Consider the following 24,772-nt stretch of genomic DNA (forward strand, 5'->3'; position numbering starts at 1 on the left):
CGATAGTATTACAGCCGACTACCTATTTGTTCCTCTTATCACTATACTTGCAGCTTTCTAAGGTAATTTGTGATCCGCTGAATTTCTAATAATGAACTTACTAAATATCTACTGATTTACATCTGCACCATATTTCATTGGTCATCTGGCTTTCACATATTCAAATTGCTGTTAATTGAAGACATTTCATGCTATGGGGTAACTTGTTTAAAGGGATGGTTTGTTTCAGATAAACAACTCTTTTCGTACCATCAGATTTTACCACCAGAAGTGGAATTAATTTACAAAAACAAGATAATACAGGAGCTCGGGATGTGTTTCCCCTAACATAATATCGATTACATGCGTCTGATTCATATCGGTTCATCAACAAAAAGAAAAACCCTAGCAGAATGTGGGTGAGCAGATAGAAATAAACTGTAAACAGTATAACACTTATGCTGTATAGTGGGATAGGGAAGGGGGGTAGGAAAGTGGGGGAATGAGGGAACCGGGGAATTAATTATCACTTTTTCTGGTGATTTGTGGGACATGTACCTGTAACCACGTGAGAAGTGAGCAAAGAGCTGTAACCAAGGTCGTGCGTGCTAATGGCATATAGACAGCCTGACATACCACACTTACTCCCTTAACTAAGAACTTATTTTGTGCAAATTTACTTTTTCTAACTTAATTGTTCCAAAGGGCGAACAATGGGGTGTCTTGAATTCCATCCATTCAAACCACAGAGTGCAATATTCGCAAATCTTATCTGCAGAGGATTACTTCAGGTTGTCTATGGACATGCAAAAGTCCAGTCTTATAAACCGGACGGCGGCGTTGGAGTCCTCCAGTGAACCAATATCACAGCCTTCGCAGCACAATTAAGATATTTCAGAATGGACTTTTTATACTGAGACATGGGCATTTCAGTAACATTTAGCACCCAAAAATTAGGGCAGTTTGGCACCTCGACCCCGCTGATTGCCTTAGAAAGGAGTATCACTACCTCCCAGAAGGGGCGGAGTGCGGTGCATTCCCACCAAATATGCAGTGGGGAGCCAGAGGCTAAATTAGACCTCCAACATTGAATAGTGAGGCCAGGGTATCATCTTGACCAGGAGACTGAGAGACACTGGTACCACCGGGATAGGACTTTGTAGTGGGTTTCTATCACTCTAACAGTAACCACACTAATATGTGTTGTTTGAAAAATGTCATGCCAGTCACGGTCCGACATGACAGTTCCCAAGTCTCGTTCCGCATCCCTAGTAAACTTTGGCAAGGTGTCAAAGGAGTGTTTAATCAAACTCTTATATATGGATGAAAACGTGTGTCTAGGGTATTGAGCTGTTGTGCACAAGGTCTCAAATATCATAAGCTTTCTCCCTGCCATCTTAAGAACCTCTGGGGCATATAAGAAATGTTTTAGTTGTAGGCATCTCCACACCTCAGAATTAGACAAGTCCCATTTGTCACGAAATTGCAGAGATGGCCGCTAACCGGTATTGGCACAACTGAACAGGGAGGCGCAGAGTCTAACGTAACCCCGGTATTGACCAGGGACCCCCGCAAGGGGTTTTGGGCTTAGCTGCAGAGGGTACGCAGGTTTCGGTTCTCCAAGACAGTCACCGGTGTAGCGACAGTAGTAGACAGGCGTAGTCAGAAAATCCAGGTCAGAGCCAACCGAGCGGTGCAGTACACAGGGAGCATCCAGAGAGAAGTCAGGTCAAGCCAAATAGTCAAATCAGCCGGGCAGCGAGGTACCAAAACGAAAAACAGGAGAATAGTCACAGGAAACCGAGTCAGAACCGAAGAACACAGGATCAGAAGTGCAGGAAACACTGGAGCAGGAGTGAACCAATATTCTGGCACTAGACAGGTGTCAGAGGCTGCTTTATATACAGTTAGGTGCCTCCTGATTGGGTTAGGGAGATTTTGGCGGTCAGACATGGAGACTGTAACAGGACGCGGCTGCCGAGAAGGTGCAGGCGTCCGTCTCCTGCACCAAGTGTCAGTGTGGAGACGGCGCCTGACACCATTTTGTCTGCAAATGGCAGGACACCCTACACTCCCATCAACTGGCCGACCCGAGAGACTCTTTTCTGTGCCCAGTGGGCAGAGGCCATCCCTGATTTTTCCCAGCAAATGAGTCTCTATTGTTAAATAATGGAGTCAAGGGGGAGGTCAGGGAGGATATGTGGTCAATTGTTCAAAGTCTGGAGCAACGTCTTCAGGTATGAGTTATTGTCAGGTGGTGCATAGAGGAAAATGTAGAGAGACAAGGAATATTTTGGATTGCAGCTTTCAACATAAATTCCTCTATCCAGACCCACTGCTAAACACTCTAAGACTCTATTCAGCAATACAGTGTCATGGTATGTGGTAAAGTGTGGCAGTTGTAGACCCCCTGCGTGTTTTGCAGATTGTTTTGGTTATGGGTAAGAAGTTGTCTGTAAATGTTTTGGACACATCTAGGATAGTAGCCCCCAGGTATTTTAACTGGTGGGAAGCCAGCAAATGCAAAAGAATGAAAACATATATTAATAAAATGCACTCTCCAACTTAGAACCACGTGTGCAGCACAAGATGTGGAGCAACCCTTGGCTCTCCACAATTAAACACTGGATCAAAGAAAAAATCATTGAGCATAACCTAGTTTTTTTGAGGTCTAGTGTCTCTTAATATTGAGTGAATACTGCATATTAGATTATATCAAAAGTGAATAGAAATGATAAAATCTATATTATTAATTTAAAAGATAATAATATATTACATCATGATTGTCAATAAACTTTCAATTAAAAATGGTTTCAATATTGATTCTATTAGTAAGTTCTCTTTAAATTCAGTATTACAAGCATAGTTTCGAGCTCACTCTGTGGTGTCCCTTTCCGCAGTTCTGCACTAGAGCCTGAGTCATTAAAGAGAACAAAGCATAGAAAAGGGAGTAACTTTGCACCTGGGCAAAGCCATGTTGTATTAGAGGGGAGGTAAATTTAAAATGTGGGGACAGAGTTATAGTTTGAGTAGGGCATGTTCTAGATCAACTTTAAATTTCAGTGTAAAAATAAAGCTATCAAGTATTTGTGTGCTAGATGAAAAAACAGCTAGTATTTAACGTATGTGCAAAACAATAAACTAATTTGCACCCCTTGCATTCTAACTTGGTTTGTCCCGGAGAATATTTACTCCTTTTTTGGCTTACTTTCCTTAATGACTCAGGCCTACTAGACCTAAAAAAAACTAGGTTGTGCGCAAGGATTTTTTCTTTGATTAAATGCAAACAAATGATTCAGGCCTTCAATTACACCCGGGGAGGCTGAGATGTTGAGGGCAACAGATTTTGTATAATTAATTTTAATATTAGATAGATCATCGAATCTCTGATATTCAGACATCAAATTTGAATCGAGACAGTTGAATTTGGGATAACTGCCAGGAGGTTGTCTGCAAAAAGGGCCAGCTTAAATTTTTTATTCCCCATCTGAAGTCTCAAAATATCTGGATTGGCCCTAATGAACCGTGCTAATGTCTATATATATATAATACAAATATCATTGATGATAGTGAACAGCCTTGTCTTTTACCATTGTTTATTCTCAACTGGTTCAGATAAATCTACATTGATTTTGATTTTGGTCGTCAGGCTTGTATTCAAAGGCTAGATCCTCCAGTACCCTACAGGACCTCATCCTAGGTGGCCAAGTATTCCCAGCATGAAGTCCCAGTCCACCCTATCAAACGCCTTTTAAGCGACTGTGGACAGAACGATTGAGGATATATTGGAAGAAGATGCATAATGAACCAGGTCAATTATTTTTGTGGTGTTATCTCGAGCCTCGCAGCCCAGGACAAAACCCACTTGATCTGAATGGATCCCTTTAGTTAGGATAAGTTTAAATCTGTTGGCTATGACTTTGAAGCATTAAAGAGGCTAGTCAGTCTTTTGAAAGTTTTAGAATAAGAGACTGTGAGACCATCTGACCAGGGCTCTTCCCCAAAGGGGTCGTATTAATAACCTCCTCTATCTCTCCAGATGAAAAAGGCTGTTCCAGTTACATCAGTAAGTGTAGGAAAGTTAATCTTTTTAAGATAGGAGGTGATGTTTAAGGGTCAGGTGAGCCGCTGAAGTGTCTAAGGATATATTGTAGAGTTAGGAATAATAATTATGAAATGTCTCGACTATCTCAGCTGAGGAGTGGCATAGCTTCCCAGTTCCATATTTGATGTGTTGAATATAAGTCTGAGCTCTGAGATCTCAGGGCTCAGGCCAAAAGTTTGCCATGCTTATCCCCCCACTGGTAGATGGCGGCACTTATGGAGATAAAGTTTCACTTTTTCTGATAGTAACTTATGCAGTGCCGCACTCATCTCAGCCAGTTCAGCCAGGGTAGTTGCCTCTAGGGAGGATTTATGTTTCATTTAAAGGGATTTAATTTTCGGAAGAAGAGCATCTTTCTGGGATTCTTAAAGTTTTTTTATGAATGTGCCTAGCTGTATGAATTTCCCTTGAATGACACACCTGTGGGCTTCCCACACGGAGACTTTAGAAGTGTCGGTAGAGTCAATGAACAGGATGTATTTGTCTAGTGCTGTCTCTATTTGGGATTTACAGTGGGCGTCTCTGGAATAAGAGTTAATTTAGCCACCAGATGAATGGTCCAGATAAACAACTTTAGTGTGGATTTCCCCGTTTTCATATTAAATGAATGCTCTTAAGGACAATCTATATATTCATCATTGACATTTTCAGATATAGGTGCTATTGTTACTGTTTTATATGTATTGCATGCTGTAATCCTAAGTATATCCATTTTTTTATATATTTTTATTTTTTTCATGTATTTTGAAGTTTGTTTCTTATTTTGATGTATTTATGCTTTTGTTATTACTATTCCCATTTTTTACACATCTAGTGCTATTTTCTTCTAATTGTTGTTAGTTCTCTATTCTGGGAGTAATCCCTATTAAGAGCAGCTCCTTGTGTGCCCAAATATAATAGTAATGGTGCTGAAACTATGGCTCACATACTGGAGGTCTTTTGCAAAGCATTAAACATCTGATGCACAATGCTAAATCAGCATGGTCCCACAAGCCACCTCAATTTGCATAAGTGAGCCTAAGTATCCACTAAAGCATATAGGTTTGCAGACCAAGATAGCAACACTTGCAAAGGAGCAGAAATTTGTACCAGCTGAATGCAGGAATTGGGCAGACTGATGGCATTCCTTGCAAAGTACAGCATAAAGTTGGAGTTGTCTAATTTTTGTAGCAGCTCAGAGTGGTCCTTGGTTCTCAACCTTTACTTTAGTGGAAACCATTGTGCTCCTCAATGTTGTACTTCTAGATGGGCAATTTTGTGATGCCCCTTTAGTGTTATGATTAACTTAAGACAAAAATCAAGTTAAAACAAGCAGAATTTAAGAAAAACAGAATCGTTAGAATACATGTAAGGGACTCTTGGAACTGATATTTTTACTCTTTCTACACATATCCACAGTATCCAAAAATGTAGGAGTATGGGGTTATTTACAAAGACCAGGGGGTAAATGTATTAAGCAGTGGATTCTCCAAGTCGCGATATTCAAGGTAAAACTTGCCTTAAAAGCAATTGCCATTTTAAATTCCCTCTGCAAAGTCGCCAAATATCGCAACTTGCAGAATCCGCTACTTAATACATTTACCCCAGGAATTTAATATGCACCTTGAAATTAGCTTGACAGACAATTGGAAGAATTTGCGCAAATAAGAAAAGATGCGAAGGTCTCCATCTTTTGCAGTTACAAAACGTTGTAACGTTGGATTTTTTTCTTCATTATAAAATATTCTGAAACAAAAATGTTTTTTTTTATTTTTTTCCCCCCAATTCGACATTGAAACATTTAACTGTATTTTTAGGGTGGAAGCTTAACACTACAAAGACAATTCAGTTCTATGAGTGAAAGAACTTCTTCTTCATGTGCAGTAGTTGAAAGTCAGACATCGGTAACAGCAGTACTTCGCTCAAATGAGATTCAAACACAGACACAATGGGCAAAGAAAAGGTACTAATATAATACTTTTTACATTGTCATCAATGACTGCGCCACATAAGCCAGTCTTGCACCACTTCTTTATATTTCCTACAATGTGATAAATATGAGCATATACGGAGTGCTTTGTAATGGGTTATTACTGTCATGTTTGTAGCTGGGATGATGTTCACTATTATAATAGTTACATTGTTCCACTAATATCTTGCAAACAATAATTTGCAAAAACAATATGTGCATATATTGGTATTTATACAGTATGTATAGGGATACATGATACAGTTGCTATGAGGAGAGAAGGTGGAGACATGAGAGTTGAATTAGTCTTAGTAGAAATCTTATGACAGTCTCCTGCTGGCAACCATGACTATTCTTCACTATTTATATTAACTGAACCTCCTTACTTTTCTGGTTCTGGAAAAGTCTTTTGCTTTTGTGCTGCACAAACACTCTTGTGGCTATCTTGTGGTTATCCTTCAGCTCAGTGTAGCTGTATGCCCAGTATATATGTTTGGCATAATACTCACTACTGAACATAAAGCCAGGATACTCATTCCTCATGGTCGCAGTAGCTGTTGCCACCATGGAGACTATGGAGACCACCAAAATGATGACCAGAAATTGCAGCAGCAACGAGTGTTGAAATCACTCGGTCCAGCAGCTGAACGGAGATGGTTTTCCAGTAGATCATTAAAACAACCCTGTCTTTGGTGTGTTGACACTCCTTGGTACTATTATGTAATTTTCCTTTGCCTTCACAATTTTTTAACTGTTTTATAGTTATGATTAAGAGGAATGTAAAGCACATAGCTGATCTAAAGTGCAGCCATCTGAATCCTACACATTAATTAAAAATATGTTTTTATTCTGTACCGGTACTCTTTGTGTGCTCCAGTAAGTTAACATTGACACATTCATTTAAAAGGAATTGTGGTCAAACTATCCCCAGATTTATATTTATCAATGGGCTAACCTTAAGTCATGGTCATATTAAGTTCTTTCTGTGTGCCGGGGAAAAGACCGGTAGAGCAGTGGGTGTGGTAAAATAGGAATCCTGTGGGTGAGACCTTCACCACTGTGACAGTGAAGTACAAGGACATGATAATAACAATGATATTTTAGGGCTGATATTGGTTGTTAAAGCTAGGCCAAGCGAGAATTCTCACCAATGGTGAATATCTCAACTTTTTTTCTTATTCTAGAACTCCAGAAGCTTTTGTATCAATCCAGTTACAGAAAGTGGGTCTCCGGGATGCAATGCTGAACACATTCCTTCAAAAGAAACAAGTTATGGGGACTACACTGAGAAATCCTGTAAGATTGAGCAGGTGTATCATGCAGAATGCCTACTTATAAAGCACAATGAACTGTTAAGTAAATTCCACAAAACTGTATATTATTTATAGATGATTTCACCTCGGAGTAATAGCAGAATAAGCCATTATGATGAAGCCATGTGTGAAAAAGTAAATACACCACCTACCTTTCTTCCCTTTCCTCTGCCAGGTTCAGAGGAAAATTAGGGTAAGATTTGATGGGCGGGGCGTGAAGAAATGTTTAGCAGAGAAAGTTTGGTGAGGCTGTTGTGTCATAATGCTCCATGCCGCTAGGTGTTTAATGGGCAGCGGGACCTGATGACCTGGCTTGTATCGTGGTTCTATCCACCTCTCAGCATATACGAGCTGATGGGAGAAATTCCTGCTCTCTTGGGACTCTAACTTGGGAATATTCTGAATATTCAGGGAGAGTAGGCAAATAGGAGCAAGGTGCTGCTAATCAAATACACATTTTTATCATGAGAAAGAGCTACTATCTTCTCTATATAAAATCAGAACCCATATGTGCAGACTGTATTATGCTCCGAGAAATTGCATAGAACCCAAAGCTACAATCAAGGATCTACAGGCTGCTGCTGACACAGTACATATTGCAGTTCATGACCATGAGAAAAAGACTCAACAAGTGTGGTTATCATGGAAGGCCAATCAGATTCTAGCTGTCATTTTGTAGAATGTACTAAATAAATGATAACTAGAATCTGCTTGGTTGCTATAGGCAACATCTCCACTTTTTCAAACCTGCAGTTTTGTAAATATACCCCTTAGTGTTAGTTTATTTTTCTGTTGTAAAAATAATGACAAACTAAAACTGGTAATTGTATCATGAGATCAGGTTTATAAATTTTAATACTTGTTAAGGACTAGATGATTCATAGTTATGTCCAGATATGTAAAAACAGATTGAAGGAGAGAGTAATTTCTTTTTCACATGACTATACTGTGTTACTTCGGTGTAGGGAACAAATGATTTATTTGTTTTTACTTTTATCTTCATATTATAACATATTCGCAAAAGATTATTTTTTTTTCTTTCATGAGTACACAAGCATAGGAAGATTGCTATCTATTTCCTTAAACCTAAAAACAAATCTGTCACGTGTTCTCTGGACCCTAGAACAAAGACAGAAGCTAGACATGTACACGTTTTTTAAATGAGATTGTTATCAGTGCCCAATGAGCTATGTGAACATCAGGGTGATTTATAATTTGCAATGTTTACTCAATAAATAAAGCTATGACTTTACTACTTAGCGCTTATACATATTTTATTTAAATGTTTGTGTTTTAACATCATTATCATCATCATCTATTTATATAGTCACTTGAGTATTATTTATATGTGTGTGCACTGAGCAATCATTGTATTACTGTACTCTGCACCATAAGCTAGTAAAATGATCTTGTTTATATTGCAGGAGGAGGTGGAAAAAGTAAAACGAGAGCTTGTAACGGATTACTGTCATAGGTGAGTGATTTATTAGTGCTATTTGTTAAATGTGTCTCTTTAACTAAGGAATTGTTTGACAAGTACGTTGTGCATTTCTCTTTACTGTTAAAATAATATACACAATCATATTTTCAGTAGCATGCACTCCTAGCTTATTAATCTATTTTTGGATTGTGGTTTGCTTTGCTTTTGTGAATGTGTTTGTTACCACAAAGAAAAGCAATGTAGCCATTTTCATAGTGTATCTTTACCATATATCTTAGATTGTGCTCTTGAAACCAGAGCCATATGTGGGCTTCTTTCTTTTTCTTTTGGTTATTTCTTCACTGTTTTAAAGGGAGTCTATTTTTAGTTTTATACAGTTTAGTTTAGTTTAGTTATACAAAAATGAAACAAAGAGTTTAAAAAATGCAATGCAGAATTATTTAAATGGACATCCCTAAAATGGCATCTTGTTTTTAAATGAAAACACTATATTTATATATTTATAAATGTATAGAACACTTTAAGCTCATTGTTTATTGTGGCTGTGGTTTTTTTTTGGGGGGGGGGGCAGCTGCCGCACTGGGATTATGTGTTTGATTCTGACTGTTCTTATCTGTGTGGAGTTTGTATGTTCTCCCTATGTTTGCGTGTGTTTCCTCCAGGTGCTCTGGTTTCCTTCAACACTCCCAAAAATATACTAGTAGGTTAATTTAATGCTATTAAATTGACCTTAGTCTCTCTCGGTCTCTGAGTGTATATTAGGAAATTTACACCTTAAGCCCCAATGGGGCAGGGACTGATGTCAGTGAGTTCTCTGTACAGCTCTACGGAATTAGTGGCGCTATATTAATAGCTGCTGATGATGATGAGGATGGATGGAAATTAACTTAAACCCAATCTCTGCTGAATAATAAACTAAAAGTTTCACTTGTTGAAGGCGAGGTCACCCTATATCAAATTATCTGTCCTAATTATCATGAATTAAGGCATCAGTTAACCTTTGACAGATGGAACTCCTACTGCATTTAAACCTATTCAAACACAGATAGTGAAATTGGCTATGAGCTGCCAAACATTGAGTCTTGTGTGCTCTAAATATATAACACAAATATGCTTGACAAATAATATCATGACTTTTTATATGGAGGTAATGAAGCTATGTATCATGGTAACCCTCTACTTCATTATTCTTTGTCTTATTTGTTGATGTTTATTAATTTCATTGTATTGTGTACATAAAATAGTAAGGAAAACCCACATTCTGTTAGTAAAATAGCACAAGGTCATAGTCATTGTAGTTTCCTGGCTAGTTTCTTCATACTAGATATTTGGCATCTTTATTTCTATACAGATTTCTCATATTTGCATGATCCAGCGTTATCTGCATTGTTTGTTTTATTTAGGTTGAGCAGAAGAATTGCTACCTACTCTGTTCGAGGACAAATCATTGCTTACTGCAATAGCTTGAAGCAACAGCTGGAAGACTTCCCACTTATTTCGAAAACATATTTCATTATAGGACAGCCTCAGGAGAAAAAAACAGGAGTTAATGAAGCACTTCAGGCAGATCCCAGGTTTTTAGCTGTTTACTGTCTGTAGAGTGTTATACGCTGTATATCATATTATTGCTAAGTCTGATGCAGTTTCTGTACAATGTAATTATCTTGCCATAGTGGTTGGTCTAGAGCAGGCGTTCTTAAACTGGGGTCCACACAGTCTGCGAACTTGGATGGGAAAATTGAATCTTTATTGTCACTAACTTCTTCCTGAAATTTAGTATTTCCTTCAAGTATGAATGTAAGCAATAAACCACAGTAGTACAGTATTAGCAATGCCTCTGATTTTTTTTTCACCAATAAAAATCACAGATCTTTTCATATGATTTGTAACACGGATAGGCACGAGGGCTAAAAGAAGGGGTTCATAGGTGCGCTGGTATTTCTACATAAATACTGTATATGTGTACTGTGACTGAGGACATTTCATGAATGCCAAAGAGATCAGGAAATAATATTACAATTGAGGCGTACAGTTTTACTATTTGTAAAGCACCTACATACTTTGTAGTTGTCTGTGGTACCTAATTAGTTAATTACTTTTGTGACAAGTAGATTGACCAGGAAATAAATAACTTTAAGTAACACCTATTTTATTTTTTCTAATCTACAGAACATTTCAGGAACGCCCACATACTTTGCTGACAGAAGATGGAAAAGTTTTTGTTAACTTGTGGTATATCCCTTACCCATCAGAAGTACTTGCTATGTTTAAAATGCTCCCAGAGAAGGTATATTGGATTAATAGCATTTGATTATTGACTTATATACTGTATATACTTGTTGTTTCTAAGTATAGGAAAGCACGCAGCTAGAGAAACGGAGTAGTCAGTCTCGGCCTACTACACTTCTCTAATATCCACCAGTCTTATTTAGGCAGTCTGCAATTATTTTCTGATGAAAAACCTTGGCTTTCTTTCAGACCACAGACATGATGTTTTGCTCTTAGATTCATAGTCCGTGTTGTTCACGCTGTCAGCTGTCACTCCAACAGCTAGATAATGATTATAGCGTTGTATATCAGTATCTACGGAGAGCGTATCGGATAATCAATGCAATTGTGAAACTCGTGGTATCATAAGATGTATTTACTGACGCGTTTCATCACAAAAAAGTGATTTCTTCAGAGGACCAGTAATAACTAATAAAAACATTCTTTGATAATGGGCGTCTTTTAAAGTGCTCGTTCTCCAAGTTAATTACCTAATTAGCTATCGGCTGTATCAAAGCCTACACTTCCTCTTATAGTCAACTTTTTTAACATAAATTTGTTCATTACAATTACTAAAGTGATAATAATTTAATATATACATACTAATAGCTTCCTAATATATTTCCACAAACTTATATCAATAAATAAGAAAATAATTTTATATATATATATATATATATATATATATGTATGTATTTCATGCCATCCACAAATAAACATGCTTACATGAAAAGAATGCACTGAATCTTACAACCACTGCCTCTGTTGGAAATCCCTTTCATGAAGATGAAATCCTCTCCTAAAGAAGTTATGTTATGTAATTTTTTTTGCAGATGTGTTTGTTTAAGTCTTTCTGCAAAAGAGATGTTATTGGAATAATACATTCCGTTGATTTAGAAGTTGAGGGAGTGATGAAAGGAGATATTGGATCTTTGGTCTTAGATTAATTTGTTTTTAGATCAGTGCACTGATCAGTATTTATTTTTTAATGCCAAAGTCTCTATTGTTTATTGTGTGTGTAATTAGAAATAAATATATGTTATTTGTTTTACATATTTCCACAAATTAATTTTTTATGGTTAGTGGTGTTTCAATACCCAGCGCTGTTTTCTCCTTGATTGTTTTGTTGCACTATTTGAGAACATACAGGTTCTTTCACAGCTGCTGGAGTTGATTCACCAGCTCTCCGGTGATTATTAACAAATTTAGTTTTTCCAGCGCCAGCAATACATTTTGTGCAATTTTTTTTTCTCTCTTTCAACATATCCACCCCTTAAGAGTTTAGTGTTACTAATCTTCCTTTTTTTTTTCTCACACTAATGCATCTAAAGACATTTCTGTCACCCTTTCTATTTTACTGTACAATGTTTTCTTCTGTTGGTGCTTTCACAATTTATATTGTGTTTAGTGTCTTTTAGACTAGCTTTATATGGCTCTTATGCTACCCTGTTTGGGTCTGTCTTTATTTTTTAATGCAGTAGTCCTTGCAGTTATAACAACTACCATTTCTTTGGAGAACCATATCGGCGCTCTCTTTCTTTTGCTTTTACTAAAATACTGAACGCAAAGTTCTGCTGCATGTAATCCTTAGCTCCACCTATCAAATCTCACTGTTTAAGAGATTCATATAAATTATTTCTCATTTGAGTTTCTAAAATACAAAACTTTTGTTTTGGAGCTACTCTGCTTTACTATACCTATATGTTAAATCACACTGACCAATATCACTAGACCCCAAGTTCTCTCCATTTGATACTGCATCTCCATTTGTGAAAACCAAATTGAGAATTGTTTCCTTGCGCCGTGTTTACCTAACTAGTTGCTTGAGACGCCAAACAACCCAGGATGTTCTTACTCATGGCCAGGGGAGGGCTGGCAAACTTTAGCCCAGGGAGCAAGACTCGACTCAGCAGCCTATTTTAATAGAAAAAATTGCAGGTGGCCAAGTGACCCAGCCCAAGGTAGCCTATTATGGGACCGGCCCGGGGGACAAATGCCCCCCCCTGCTCCCTAGCCCAGCCTGCCCCTACTCATGGCTGATTTAGAAATTTGCAGATTCTCCTATATTTATCATCTCGCCCATCATTCATAGCTTTGTAATTTCCTCTATTAAAAATCTAGTCAATTTCTTATTTTGTCCTGGTGGTCTATACATTGTTCCTATTTTCCTCTAACTTCTCTCTCACCAGTTTCCAGAAATAGCCAAATAACTCTCAATCCTATCTGCCGTACCGTATATTAAAATTTATTTTAACTCCTTCTTTACCTATAAAGCAACTCCTTTTTTCATACTCTGTAAACCAGGTATAATCATTATTAATTATGTCCCTGTCATGGTTATCATTGTACCGTTACTCTGTAACAGATGTGAGTTCCAAACTATTTCATGACATGATTGAAATCAGTGAACACAGCTTAATTCCCAAACTGCTAGCATTTGTCAACTTTGCATTTACAACTGTATCACTTTTCCTTAGCCTGCCATTATTACCAATGTTTTGAATTTAAACGGTTTAACATCACTTTTTGTGATGGTATTTAAGGAAATACAGCCAAACCAGACTTAAGACCGGGTGCCCACTGATGTTTAAGCATGTAAAAAGAAATCCATTCCATTTTATGTGTCCATTCGCATTCATATTTGTGCCTGTGTACGTTTGCATTGCAGCGTTGTTGTTTTTTTGGATGCTGTGTGTTCTTTTTCAGTGCATTTAAAGCATATCAAAGCAAATCCATTGCTCTCTATAGGACTATTTGTGTAAATGGCCCATTCATTCCAATGACCCATTCATGTCAATAAAGCTTACATTTCATGTAAAATTGACATAAGTTGAGCTCCCTAGCATTGCCAATTTGTGTGTGCGTGTGGTGTTCACGTATTTTAAGAGATTCACTTAATCTCTATTGGTGTGTGCACAAAACATGGAGCCCGCAATGCTTCCCTCATCACTAGCCAATCACTAGCAGGGTAGTTGGCTTTCCTGTGAATAACAAAAATACTATTTTCCCTTGGATTACAATAACATGATTTTTCTTTGGATTACAAGAAGAATTCCAGTGCATTACAAATAAAGGACATTTCTAGTGGATTACCAGAAGATTCCTTGTTTTACAAGTTAAAGATATTTATCATTGATTACAAACTCAACTCATGGATTACAAATTGAGGACAATTCATGTAGCTCACAAGAATAATTTCCTTGGATTACCAATTATTGACATGTGTCATGGATTATTAGGATTCCATTAAATTACACATTTTCCCCATGGAATGCAAGACAACTGTCATTGGATTGCAAGAAGATTCCTTTGGAATACAAGAAAAAATATAATGTTTATATCAATATATTGTTCATCAAGGGTCTTGAGTAGATTTAATTTCAAGAAAAATGTATTCAACAATTGTGCTTTCTATTTTAATTATGTTATATTAGTATTTATGAATAATGAAACATGAAACCTGAGGTGATAAATTCTAGAGGTTCCACATTACTCTACTTTGTTTTTTTGCACCCTTCCCACCATACCCCATAGAAACTCCAGCCCTGCACTGACCAGTCTAGGTCGGCCTGCTATGGTTGGGGACCACACACTACAGGTTTGCCTGTTAACATGTATAACCTGTTTTATACTCTACTAGGGAGCCTCCATGCTCATTGTCCATCTGCTTTAGCGGGAACCGGACTAGGCTGTCTAGTGCAGGGGCTGGTTGAGGAATCTGGTGGGAGGAGGGGTTCACTGACTATTTTTTGTTTATTTATTGTATGGAGTGTCTCCCATACATTTCATTAGCCCAATAAATTCAGTGGGATTTATGCAAGTAGTGCACACCCGTATATCCATATTGAAATAAATGGGCTATTAAAATTAGTGATGAAATATCTGTGCTGCTTGCATTTTGGATACATTTGCAAATGCATGTAGACACTTCAAACACTTATTACCCGCAGATATGCAGCGTGTGAACCGAATCAGTGGGTAACCAGCCTTAAACCTGTAATAGACATGTAAAGCAGCAGATTGTACTGCTTTGGAGTCTGACTCTGCACCGCATTTTCAGAAGATAATAATGAGGCTGATCCTATAATAATGTAGATGGCCTTGTCTGATGCTCTTCCCAATACTGGAAAATGCACAAGAGAATTATCAGCTCCGTAATTTTAAAAGAAAGAGTTACATAAATATAGTTGTTAGTCACATTCTAGTCATCTATGATTCTCAGATTTGGACATGTTGTTTTAGGTGGAATTAGGATAAATTAAAGTACAAAGTCATACATACCTACACCCTGGCAATCAGAGCTGGATTAAGGCTTCGGGGGGCCCAGGGCACTTAAGACAGGGGGGCCCCTAAGATCTAAAATTAAGGGCATAGTGACACATCCTGCATTACATCACGTACAGCCCACAGTATGACACTTACAGCTCTCCCAGAGGGCTCACTTAGGTTGTCTGCATCAAGAAAAATCATTGCTTCCACAAACCAAAATACTGTACATTAAAACAATTATCAAAACACCATATTAAAATGGGTATTGACACCACACATTAAAACTAGCAATGATATCACACATTAAAAATACCATTGATAATGTACACTAAAACTAGCAATGATACCGCACGCTAAAACTAGCAATGATACCGCACTTTAAAAATAAAATTTATAATGCACATTAAAACTAGCAGTTATACCGCAAATTAAAATACCATTGATAATGCATCACTGGGCATGGCCAGGCCACCCTCCTACAGACAAAAAAAACTGCATTGTTGTGTACACCATTAAATGGTCACCAAAAATTGGGATTGTCCCACTAGAATCACAACATTTCACAGACTTTGCTGCTCTCTCCTACCTGTTCTTCTCACTTTCACCACCTGTGCTGCAGGTTTCTTTAGTTGCGTCTTGTCTGGATCCTGGAATATTAGGGGCCCTATTTGGAGAAAAAAATTGGTACATTTAGAAAATTACAGCCACCCCCGGCGTTAAATCAGTACCACCCATGATTAATAATTAGGCCTTCCTCCAGCCCCAGGATTAAAATAATAGTATTCACATTTAATAAATAAACCTAGTTCCCTCCCTACAAACAGCCCGAGCAATAAATTAATAGTATTTACATTTCAGAAATATACCTATTTCCCACAACCGTCACTGCCATTACATAATTCATAGGCACATTTAATAAAGGGACCTCATTCTCCCCAAACCACAACATCTTAAATTAATTGTCCCCACTATTGTGTCTCTCCCCCCCCCCTTTTTCCTCATGCTGTGTCTCTCACCCTTTTTTCTTATACTGTGCCTCTCCCCCTTTTTCCTTACTGTGCCTCTCTTCTCCCCCTTTTTCCCCCATAGTGTGCCTCTCTTCTACCCATTTTTCCTCCATACTGTGCCTTTCTTCTCCCCCTTTTTCCCCCATAGTGTGCCTCTCCTCTCCCCCTTTTTCCTCCATACTGTGCCTCTCTTCTCCCCCTTTTACCTCCATACTGTGCCTCTCTTCTTTCCTTTTACATCCATACTGTGCCTCTCTTCTTTCCTTTTACCTTCATACTGTGCCTCTCTTCTTTCCTATTTCCTCCATACTGTGCCTCTCTTCTTTCCTATTTCCTCCATACTGTGCCTCTCTTCTTTCCTTTTACCTCCATACTGTGCCTCTCTTCTTTCCTTTTACCTCCATACTGTGCCTCTCTTCTTTCCTTTTACCTCCATACTGTGCCTCTCTTCTTTCCTTTTACCTCCATACTGTGCCTCTCTTCTTTCCTTTTACCTCCATACTGTGCCTCTCTACTTTCCTTTTACCTCCATACTGTGCCTCTCATCTTTCCTTTTACCTCCATACTGTGCCTCTCTTCTTTCCTTTTACCTCCATACTGTGCCTCTCTTCTTTCCTATTTCCTCCATACTGTGCCTCTCTTCTTTCCTATTTCCTCCATACTGTGCCTCTCTTCTTTCCTATTTCCTCCATACTGTGCCTCTCTTCTTTCCTTTTACCTCCATACTGTGCCTCTCTTCTTTCCTTTTACCTCCATACTGTGCCTCTCTTCTTTCCTATTTCCTCCATACTGTGCCTCTCTTCTTTCCTATTTCCTCCATACTGTGCCTCTCTTCTTTCCTTTTACCTCCATACTGTGCCTCTCTTCTTTCCTTTTACCTCCATACTGTGCCTCTCTTTTTTCCTATTTCCTCCATACTGTGCCTCTCTTCTTTCCTATTTCCTCCATACTGTGCCTCTCTTCTTTCCTTTTACCTCCATACTGTGCCTCTCTTCTTTCCTTTTACCTCCATACTGTGCCTCTCTTCTTTCCTATTTCCTCCATACTGTGCCTCTCTTCTTTCCTATTTCCTCCATACTGTGCCTCTCTTCTTTCCTTTTACCTCCATACTGTGCCTCTCTTCTTTCTTATTTCCTTCATACTGTGCCTCTCTTCTTTCCTTTTACCTCCATACTGTGCCTCTCTTCTTTCCTTTTACCTCCATACTGTGCCTCTCTTCTTTCCTTTTACCTCCATACTGTGCCTCTCTTCTTTCCTATTTCCTCCATACTGTGCCTCTCTTCTTTCCTATTTCCTCCATACTGTGCCTCTCTTCTTTCCTTTTACCTCCATACTGTGCCTCTCATCTTTCCTATTTCCTCCATACTGTGCCTCTCTTCTTTCCTATTTCCTCCATACTGTGCCTCTCTTCTTTCCTTTTACCTCCATACTGCACCTCTCTTCTTTTCTATTTCCTTCATACTGTGCCTCTCTTCTTTCCTTTTACCTCCATACTGTGCCTCTCTTCTTTCCTTTTACCTCCATACTGTGCCTCTCTTCTTTCCTTTTACCTCCATACTGTGCCTCTCTTCTTTCCTATTTCCTCCATACTGTGCCTTTCTTCTTTCCTTTTACCTCCATACTGTGCCTCTCTTCTTTCCTTTTACCTCCATACTGTGCCTCTTTTCTTTCCTATTTCCTCCATACTGTGCCTCTCTTCTTTCCTATTTCCTCCATACTGTGCCTCTCTTCTTTCCTTTTACCTCCATAATGTGCCTCTCTTCTTTCCTATTTCCTCCATATTGTGCCTCTCTTCTTTCCTTTTACCTCCATACTGTGCCTCTCTTCTTTCCTTTTACCTCCATACTGTGCCTCTTTTCTTTCCTATTTCCTCCATACTGTGCCTCTCTTCTTTCCTTTTACCTCCATACTGTGCCTCTCTTCTTTCCTTTTACCTCCATACTGTGCCTCTCTTCTTTCCTTTTACCTCCATACTGTGCCTCTCTTCTTTCCTTTTACCTCCATACTGTGCCTCTCTTCTTTCCTTTTACCTCCATACTGTGCCTCTCTTCTTTCCTTTTACCTCCATACTGTGCCTCTCTTCTTTCCTTTTACCTCCATACTGTGCCTCTCTTCTTTTCTTTTACCTCCATACTGTGCCTCTCTTCTTTCCTTTTACCTCCATACTGTGCCTCTCTTCTTTCCTTTTACCTCCATACTGTGCCTCTCTTCTTTCCTTTTACCTCCATACTGTGCCTCTCTTCTTTCCTTTTACCTCCATACTGTGCCTCTCTTCTTTTCTTTTACCTCCATACTGTGCCTCTCTTCTTTCCTTTTACCTCCATACTGTGCCTCTCTTCTTTCCTTTTACCTCCATACTGTGCCTCTCTTCTTTCCTTTTACCTCCATACTGTGCCTCTCTTCTTTCCTTTTACCTCCATACTGTGCCTCTCTTCTTTCCTTTTACCTCCATACTGTGCCTCTCTTCTTTCCTATTTCCTCCATACTGTGCCTCTCTTCTTTCCTATTTCCTCCATACTGTGCCTCTCTTCTTTCCTTTTACCTCCATACTGTGCCTCTCTTCTTTCCTATTCCCTCCATAGTGCCTTTCTGCGTTATTCTCTTTTTTTTTTTTTACTTACCTTTCTGTTAGCTTCTTTCTTCTCCTCTCTTCTGTCTTCTTTTTTCTTTCCTGGTCCTCTCCGCGCTGCTCCTCACTGAAGGACAGGCGTGACTTGATGACGTCACGCCTGTCATTCAGTATCAACAGTGCAGAGAGGAGGGAGGAGGAGGGACGCCAGCGCCACGGTGAGGTGAGTAGTGTATCTTTTTTTTTTTTATTATTATTACTACCCGGCTCCCCCCACCAACGAAGGGAGCCCCGAACCCCCCCCTTCCGTCGCCGCCGCCGCTAAAAAGAAAAGTGTACAAAAATAAATAAATAAAAAATCAGTAGAAGTTATGCGCGCGGCGGCGGGGGGCCCTCGGAAAGAGGGGGGCCCGGGGCATGTGCCCCCTGTGCCCCCCCCTTAATCCGGCTATGCTGGCAATACTCCAGTTCAGTGGTTCCATGGATACCCACAACAATCCAGTGCTGGAAACCCCCTCTCCTACTTAGCTGGGCTTTTTTTAAACTAAAAACATAGTTGTTGAAGCCTCTTGCCCTCCTGCGCCTTGGTGTATAGTTAAAAAAAAATCAGCGTCAGAGTAGTAAATGTATATAGTATGTGACAGTTTTAGGCATATTATTGTTATGCTTCAGTCCTCAGTGAGTGGTTGTGACTTTACCAGTCGAATCTATAGGGCTTGGAGAACCTGTCAAAATGTTGCTGTTGGGCAGAATTAAATCCAGCTGTGTTTCTGAATATTTCATCAAACAGTATAGTGTAATTTTATTCTTACTATTGCATATATCTCTTTTTCTGTTTTACTCATTTTACATCATAATTGCATTTTTTCATTGTAACCACTATATTTAGTTTATTCTCATTTATTATTGTTTTTATTATTTTTCTTAGTTTGCATTGATTTCAATAGCTATCAGTACAATAGATTGTATTGGGAAAGGTACATCTCATGAAAAGTGCATCACTAAAATATGTCTAAAGTGCACCATAGTTTTCATGTATTTTTACCCATTTTCCCCAATTACTTTGTATGAACGAGCAAGGAATCCAGTTTGCACTGAAGCAAATTAAATTGACATAGTTGATGTATTCTGTATTATAACTTTCATAACCAAACTAACTTGTTTAGTTTCTTTCTTCTGGTTTCCATATAATTTGTTTCTCTTTTTTTTTAGGCTGCACACCAAGCGTTGTTAAAGACTCTGCAGATTGTAGCTGCTTTGCATGATATTGTTTCTTACATACTCAGCTTTGCTGAACTGGGAAATTCATGCAGCGGTTACAGCAGCCTGCTAAACAGGGAGTTGACGGCTGACTGGGGCGGCACAGAAGGAATAGGTAAAACAGAACATGCTTTATATATATTATTTTGTAGTATTAGCAGGTCATAGGATCTCCTTATAGGCTCAAGAACATTCAGTGAAACTATGCACCAAATACGCAGGGTCACAGACATAAATTGGCACTGCCAAGGCCCCATAGCAAAATTTGGAGAGGACGCGGTGATGCATCATCCTCACAAGGATCTTCTGAGCGTGCGCAGTGATTCAGGAGAAGAAGAGTGGTACAGAGGCCACAGGAGGGTGGTCCAGATATGTCAGGCCCCTCACCTCCTGGCCCTGTAGCAACTGTTCTCACTGCAGTGATGGTAGTTCCGCAACAAGTAGGGTTCAGTGAGCAATCAATGTCAGGATCTGATTATCCAGTAGGCTAACTGGATTGCAGCCTAGGGAGTAAGGCAAGGCTTTTTTTTGTGGGGGGCGGGATAACATTTTGTGGGTGCAAAATAGTGACACGGAGAGGTGTAAATTGAAATTATTTTAAAATATAAGAGAATAGGTATTCTCCAAAGTAAAAAGAAAAATGTAATAAGATTTAATTTAATCTTAACATTATCCCATGGTAAAGGCTGAAGTCAATGAGTCATTCTTGGGATAAGTGTGTAGGAGAGACAAGGATGGTGACAGGAGCAGACGTGACAGACCCCTCTCCCCTCCCTTCTTCACCATCAGTAACGCTCGCTCATGCCTCCGTTCTGCTACACAATTCTGAATTTAATGAAAATGAGTGTCAAAGATTGCCGTGAACTTTTAAAAAGCCAAGTGGAGCTGAGTTTTGAAAACACAGGAACGTAAACATTGGGGGAGTCAAGAAAGTCATATTATAAATTAAGGACGGGTTCGAAGCTACTGTGTGTTAGCCAGCCGTGGAAGGTGAGGGGCGCTATGATCATATTAGCCTAGGGCGGCCTGTACCAACAAGAATTGCTGGAAATGTACAACATAAAGAGGGGTAACATATTTTCACAAAAACATCTATTCTAAAACATTAACTTTGGGTAAAAGAGTTAAATATATGTTGCTGTACTTCAGTTTCTTTAATTTGTGTCATTCTAAACAGCACATCACAACTAGATATAGTGGTTCCCAGGTAAATTGACATTTTTCATCGGGTATGTTATAGGGGCTGAGCTGCGGGACATACAGAAGTCAATAGATGGTCTCCACAATCCTCATGACCCAAAGGAAGTAGCTTTATTGCTACAACTGCAACGTGAAGTCATGATCCTACAGTTTGATGCGGCTGTGCGCCATCTGATTCGGTATGAAGGCAGCAATTGCTCACAGAGCCCAGAGAACATTGAAAGATGACTTCTAAAATGCGTTTTGTTTGTATAAATCTTGTTGCTTTGTTCTATAGGGAAGCATTACTGTCCTCTGGGAATATTTTTGCCTTCAGAACCACAACAGACAATATGCATCATGGACTAACAGCATTGAGTGACTCTGTGGTCAGGAGTGCATTTTCCTCACAACTGCCTGTACCACAACACCTTGATCCACATAGCTACAGGGTTAGTATCTGTACATACTGCATGTGACCATATTCTTCTGAAAGAGAGAGACAGAGAGAGAGAGAGACCAATTTAGGTGACATGATCTGCATAAACTGTGTAATGTGGTATGCAACAAATATAACACATTGAAAACATAACAACAAGACTGTAACCAAGCAATATTGGGTTTTAGAAATATCCCATGTTAAAGTACTCCATACATTCTGTTTGGATCCTCTAATTGATAGTAAGATGGTCTGATTTATATTTATTTTGTGTGCAGTTTTCTGTTGGAAACAAAGCAATTACAAATGCTGTGATGCTTCTGCTTGTCTCCAGACATTCACTACAACAGAAGATTTTGAAGTGTTAATTTTCATCCCCCTATTCTACAACTTGTGATAAGGATCAAAGGCAGTTGTGACGAAACGAGTTTGAAAACACCTTAACCTGTCCCTCGTTTCTCACAAAATGTGGATTATAGCATGTACTTTTTATAGCCCTTGATTTTGTTCCCCAGCTTAACATAGTGCAACTGCAGTGTCTAATTACATGTGGATAAGTGGACATTGTAGCCATGCCTAGATACGAGACTTCTTCACTCTATGTTACCTGTTGTAAAAACGTGTTCGCTGTTAATTCAGTGATGCTTTTATGCATTGTTCTCAAACTGTAGCAAGGTAGGTTATGAGTAAGGATCAGGTGGTGTCCAAGATACAGATGAGGGGGCTGGAGCTGCACTCATTCTCCCCCTCCCTTCTCTACAGGAAGCATGAAACAGCTGGGGACCCTGTGATATCACAAAGTAGTGTTAATTTCAGGAGGGGTTGACTGTTATCTGATATTTGGAGGTGGGGAAGGCCAATTAGAACCCTTTGTCCTCCACAGGACTTCCTGAGACATTTTGTCTGCGAAACCGCAGGAGAGCTTCTGTGGAATAATAGTTCATCTCCACTCCCCCTCCAACCACCTGATCCAGCACCCACCAATGTTTAAAGAGGGAGAGAGCCAGGGGTTTGCCCAGTAAGAAAACATTGTGGAAATATGACCCTAAATATAAGGAGCCACTCCAGGGGGGGAAATGATGTTGATTTTATGATTTGATTCCTGGAAGGTGCAAGGTCTGGTGTTGAGGTGCCATTCTTTACCATAGACTACATATGCAGCAACGGAGAGATCCATGCGTTTTGTATTCTGCAATTCAGGACAGCCAGATGACTGTAACTCCTAAAGCTAGTGGTGTAAGGGACAGATAATGTGGTGAACCTTCCTGGCATTTATTTACTGTGTGTATATAATATTCTAGTGATTATTTAAATTACAATAAATATATTGTTTTACTTTCTAACTGCATTTGCCTGAGTGACTATATGAATCCAAGAAGGTACTGGGTAGGCTTCCTTGGCATAGTAAGGCACCCCTGGGTGGCCAGCCAGCGTGAAGTGGATTGAATTGGTCCAGAGAACCTTCACAGCAGTGCACTCGACACCCGAGAACCCCCGTAACGAACGTTTGAGGGACACAGTTAATGGAGATAGTGCATGAAGGCTGAGTACTGTAGTGTGACAGACTCGGGTTGCAATTGGAGCATGTGTTGTCATAAACTTTCAGTTCAAGTGAGGGACTGCTGCAAATAATCAAAATGTTAGCAAACATTGACACAATATAAGCTTTTGATAGCACAATAGAAGATTGGACCACCTATTTTGAGAGAGTAGAACTGTTTTGTGATGCAAAAGAGGACAGTGAAAGAAAGGTCTCAGTCCTGCTTACTGTAATGAGGCAAACAGTTTATTACTCAACTTGATGGCAAAAGTAAAGCCTGCTGACAAGTCATTCAAAGACATTGTTAACATTCTCCAGAATAGTTTAAATCCAGAAACATCAGTAATAGTGGAAATATTCAGGTTCCAGAAAAGGAATCTGTCCAAAGGTAAAAGCATTTCTGAATACATTACGTAAAAAATGTAGCATCACCAATACCAAGCAAAAACTCCACAGCGAACAGCATAAAACATCCCATGTACACAAGGCCTCTCCTCTCTCGAACCTCTCTCGAACTGCACAGCATCAAGGCAGCAGGCCTCCAAAGAAGCAGGTCACTAGTTGGATTTAATTTAAGGATTGAAATTGACACGGGCTTCACCCTGACAGTAATTACCACAAAGGAGTATCATAGACTGTTCAACAAAATTCCACTACAGCAATCATCTGTGTTGTTAAAAACAAATACTAGGCAATAAGTATCTCTTTTAAAAAAATAAAGTTAACATGAAGTACAAAGGCAAAACTCATAAATTAAACTTGTATGTACTACAACATGGCGGACTGGCTTTGCATGGCCGTAAATGGCTAAAAAAAATTAACCTGGATTGGCGGGACATTAATGCACTAAAGAAGTCAATGTTGAAAACGCTGAGCAGCAACTCCACAGCCAAAAGACTGACTCAACTACTGGCAGATGCAGAACAGATTTTCAAAAAAGGCATAAGAACATTTAAAGGAACAAAATCTAGTATTGAATTGGATGAGAAGGACACTCCAAAACTCCATAAGGTTCGACCGGTACCATATGCCATTTGACCTGGAGATGAGTTACTGAAATTAGAAGACTTTGGTATTCTGTTACCTGGAGTGATTGGGCCACATCCATATCACTCAGTATGCACATTTGTGGAGACTTTAAAACTACAACTATCAACACCATATTCCACACAGTACAGTACCTGCTACCTAAGATTGAGGACATATTTGCCGCTCTGTCTGGAGGGGATCGTTTCACTTAGATCAAGGTTATCTACAAATGAAAACTGAAGATACGTCAAAAGAATATTTGAAAGTCAACCTGCACAAGGTCTTATTCTGATATAACAATCGTATCTTTGGAATCGCCTTTCCAAGCTATTTGGCAAAGGACATTGGATCCATTGATGCAAGGGACAACTGATATCCATTGGTACCTTGACGATATCATAGTAACTGGGAAAAATAAATAAGATC

General features: G+C 39.1%; 1 protein-coding gene across 1 annotated transcript in view; it reads left to right on the forward strand.

The window, feature by feature from the left end:
• The window catches only part of LOC142144265 (uncharacterized), a 109,378-nt gene that overhangs the window by 21,058 nt on the left and 63,548 nt on the right, over window positions 1-24,772 (forward strand). The window contains exons 14-21 of the mRNA XM_075202890.1: window positions 5,881-6,026; window positions 7,217-7,328; window positions 8,770-8,819; window positions 10,190-10,360; window positions 10,956-11,073; window positions 20,112-20,274; window positions 21,400-21,538; window positions 21,637-21,790. Coding sequence (XP_075058991.1) covers window positions 5,881-6,026; window positions 7,217-7,328; window positions 8,770-8,819; window positions 10,190-10,360; window positions 10,956-11,073; window positions 20,112-20,274; window positions 21,400-21,538; window positions 21,637-21,790 — 1,053 coding nt within the window. The remainder of the gene's footprint in view (window positions 1-5,880; window positions 6,027-7,216; window positions 7,329-8,769; window positions 8,820-10,189; window positions 10,361-10,955; window positions 11,074-20,111; window positions 20,275-21,399; window positions 21,539-21,636; window positions 21,791-24,772) is intronic.

This window comes from Mixophyes fleayi, chromosome 3 (genome assembly GCF_038048845.1).
Source record: "Mixophyes fleayi isolate aMixFle1 chromosome 3, aMixFle1.hap1, whole genome shotgun sequence".
Classification (NCBI taxonomy): domain Eukaryota; kingdom Metazoa; phylum Chordata; class Amphibia; order Anura; family Limnodynastidae; genus Mixophyes; species Mixophyes fleayi.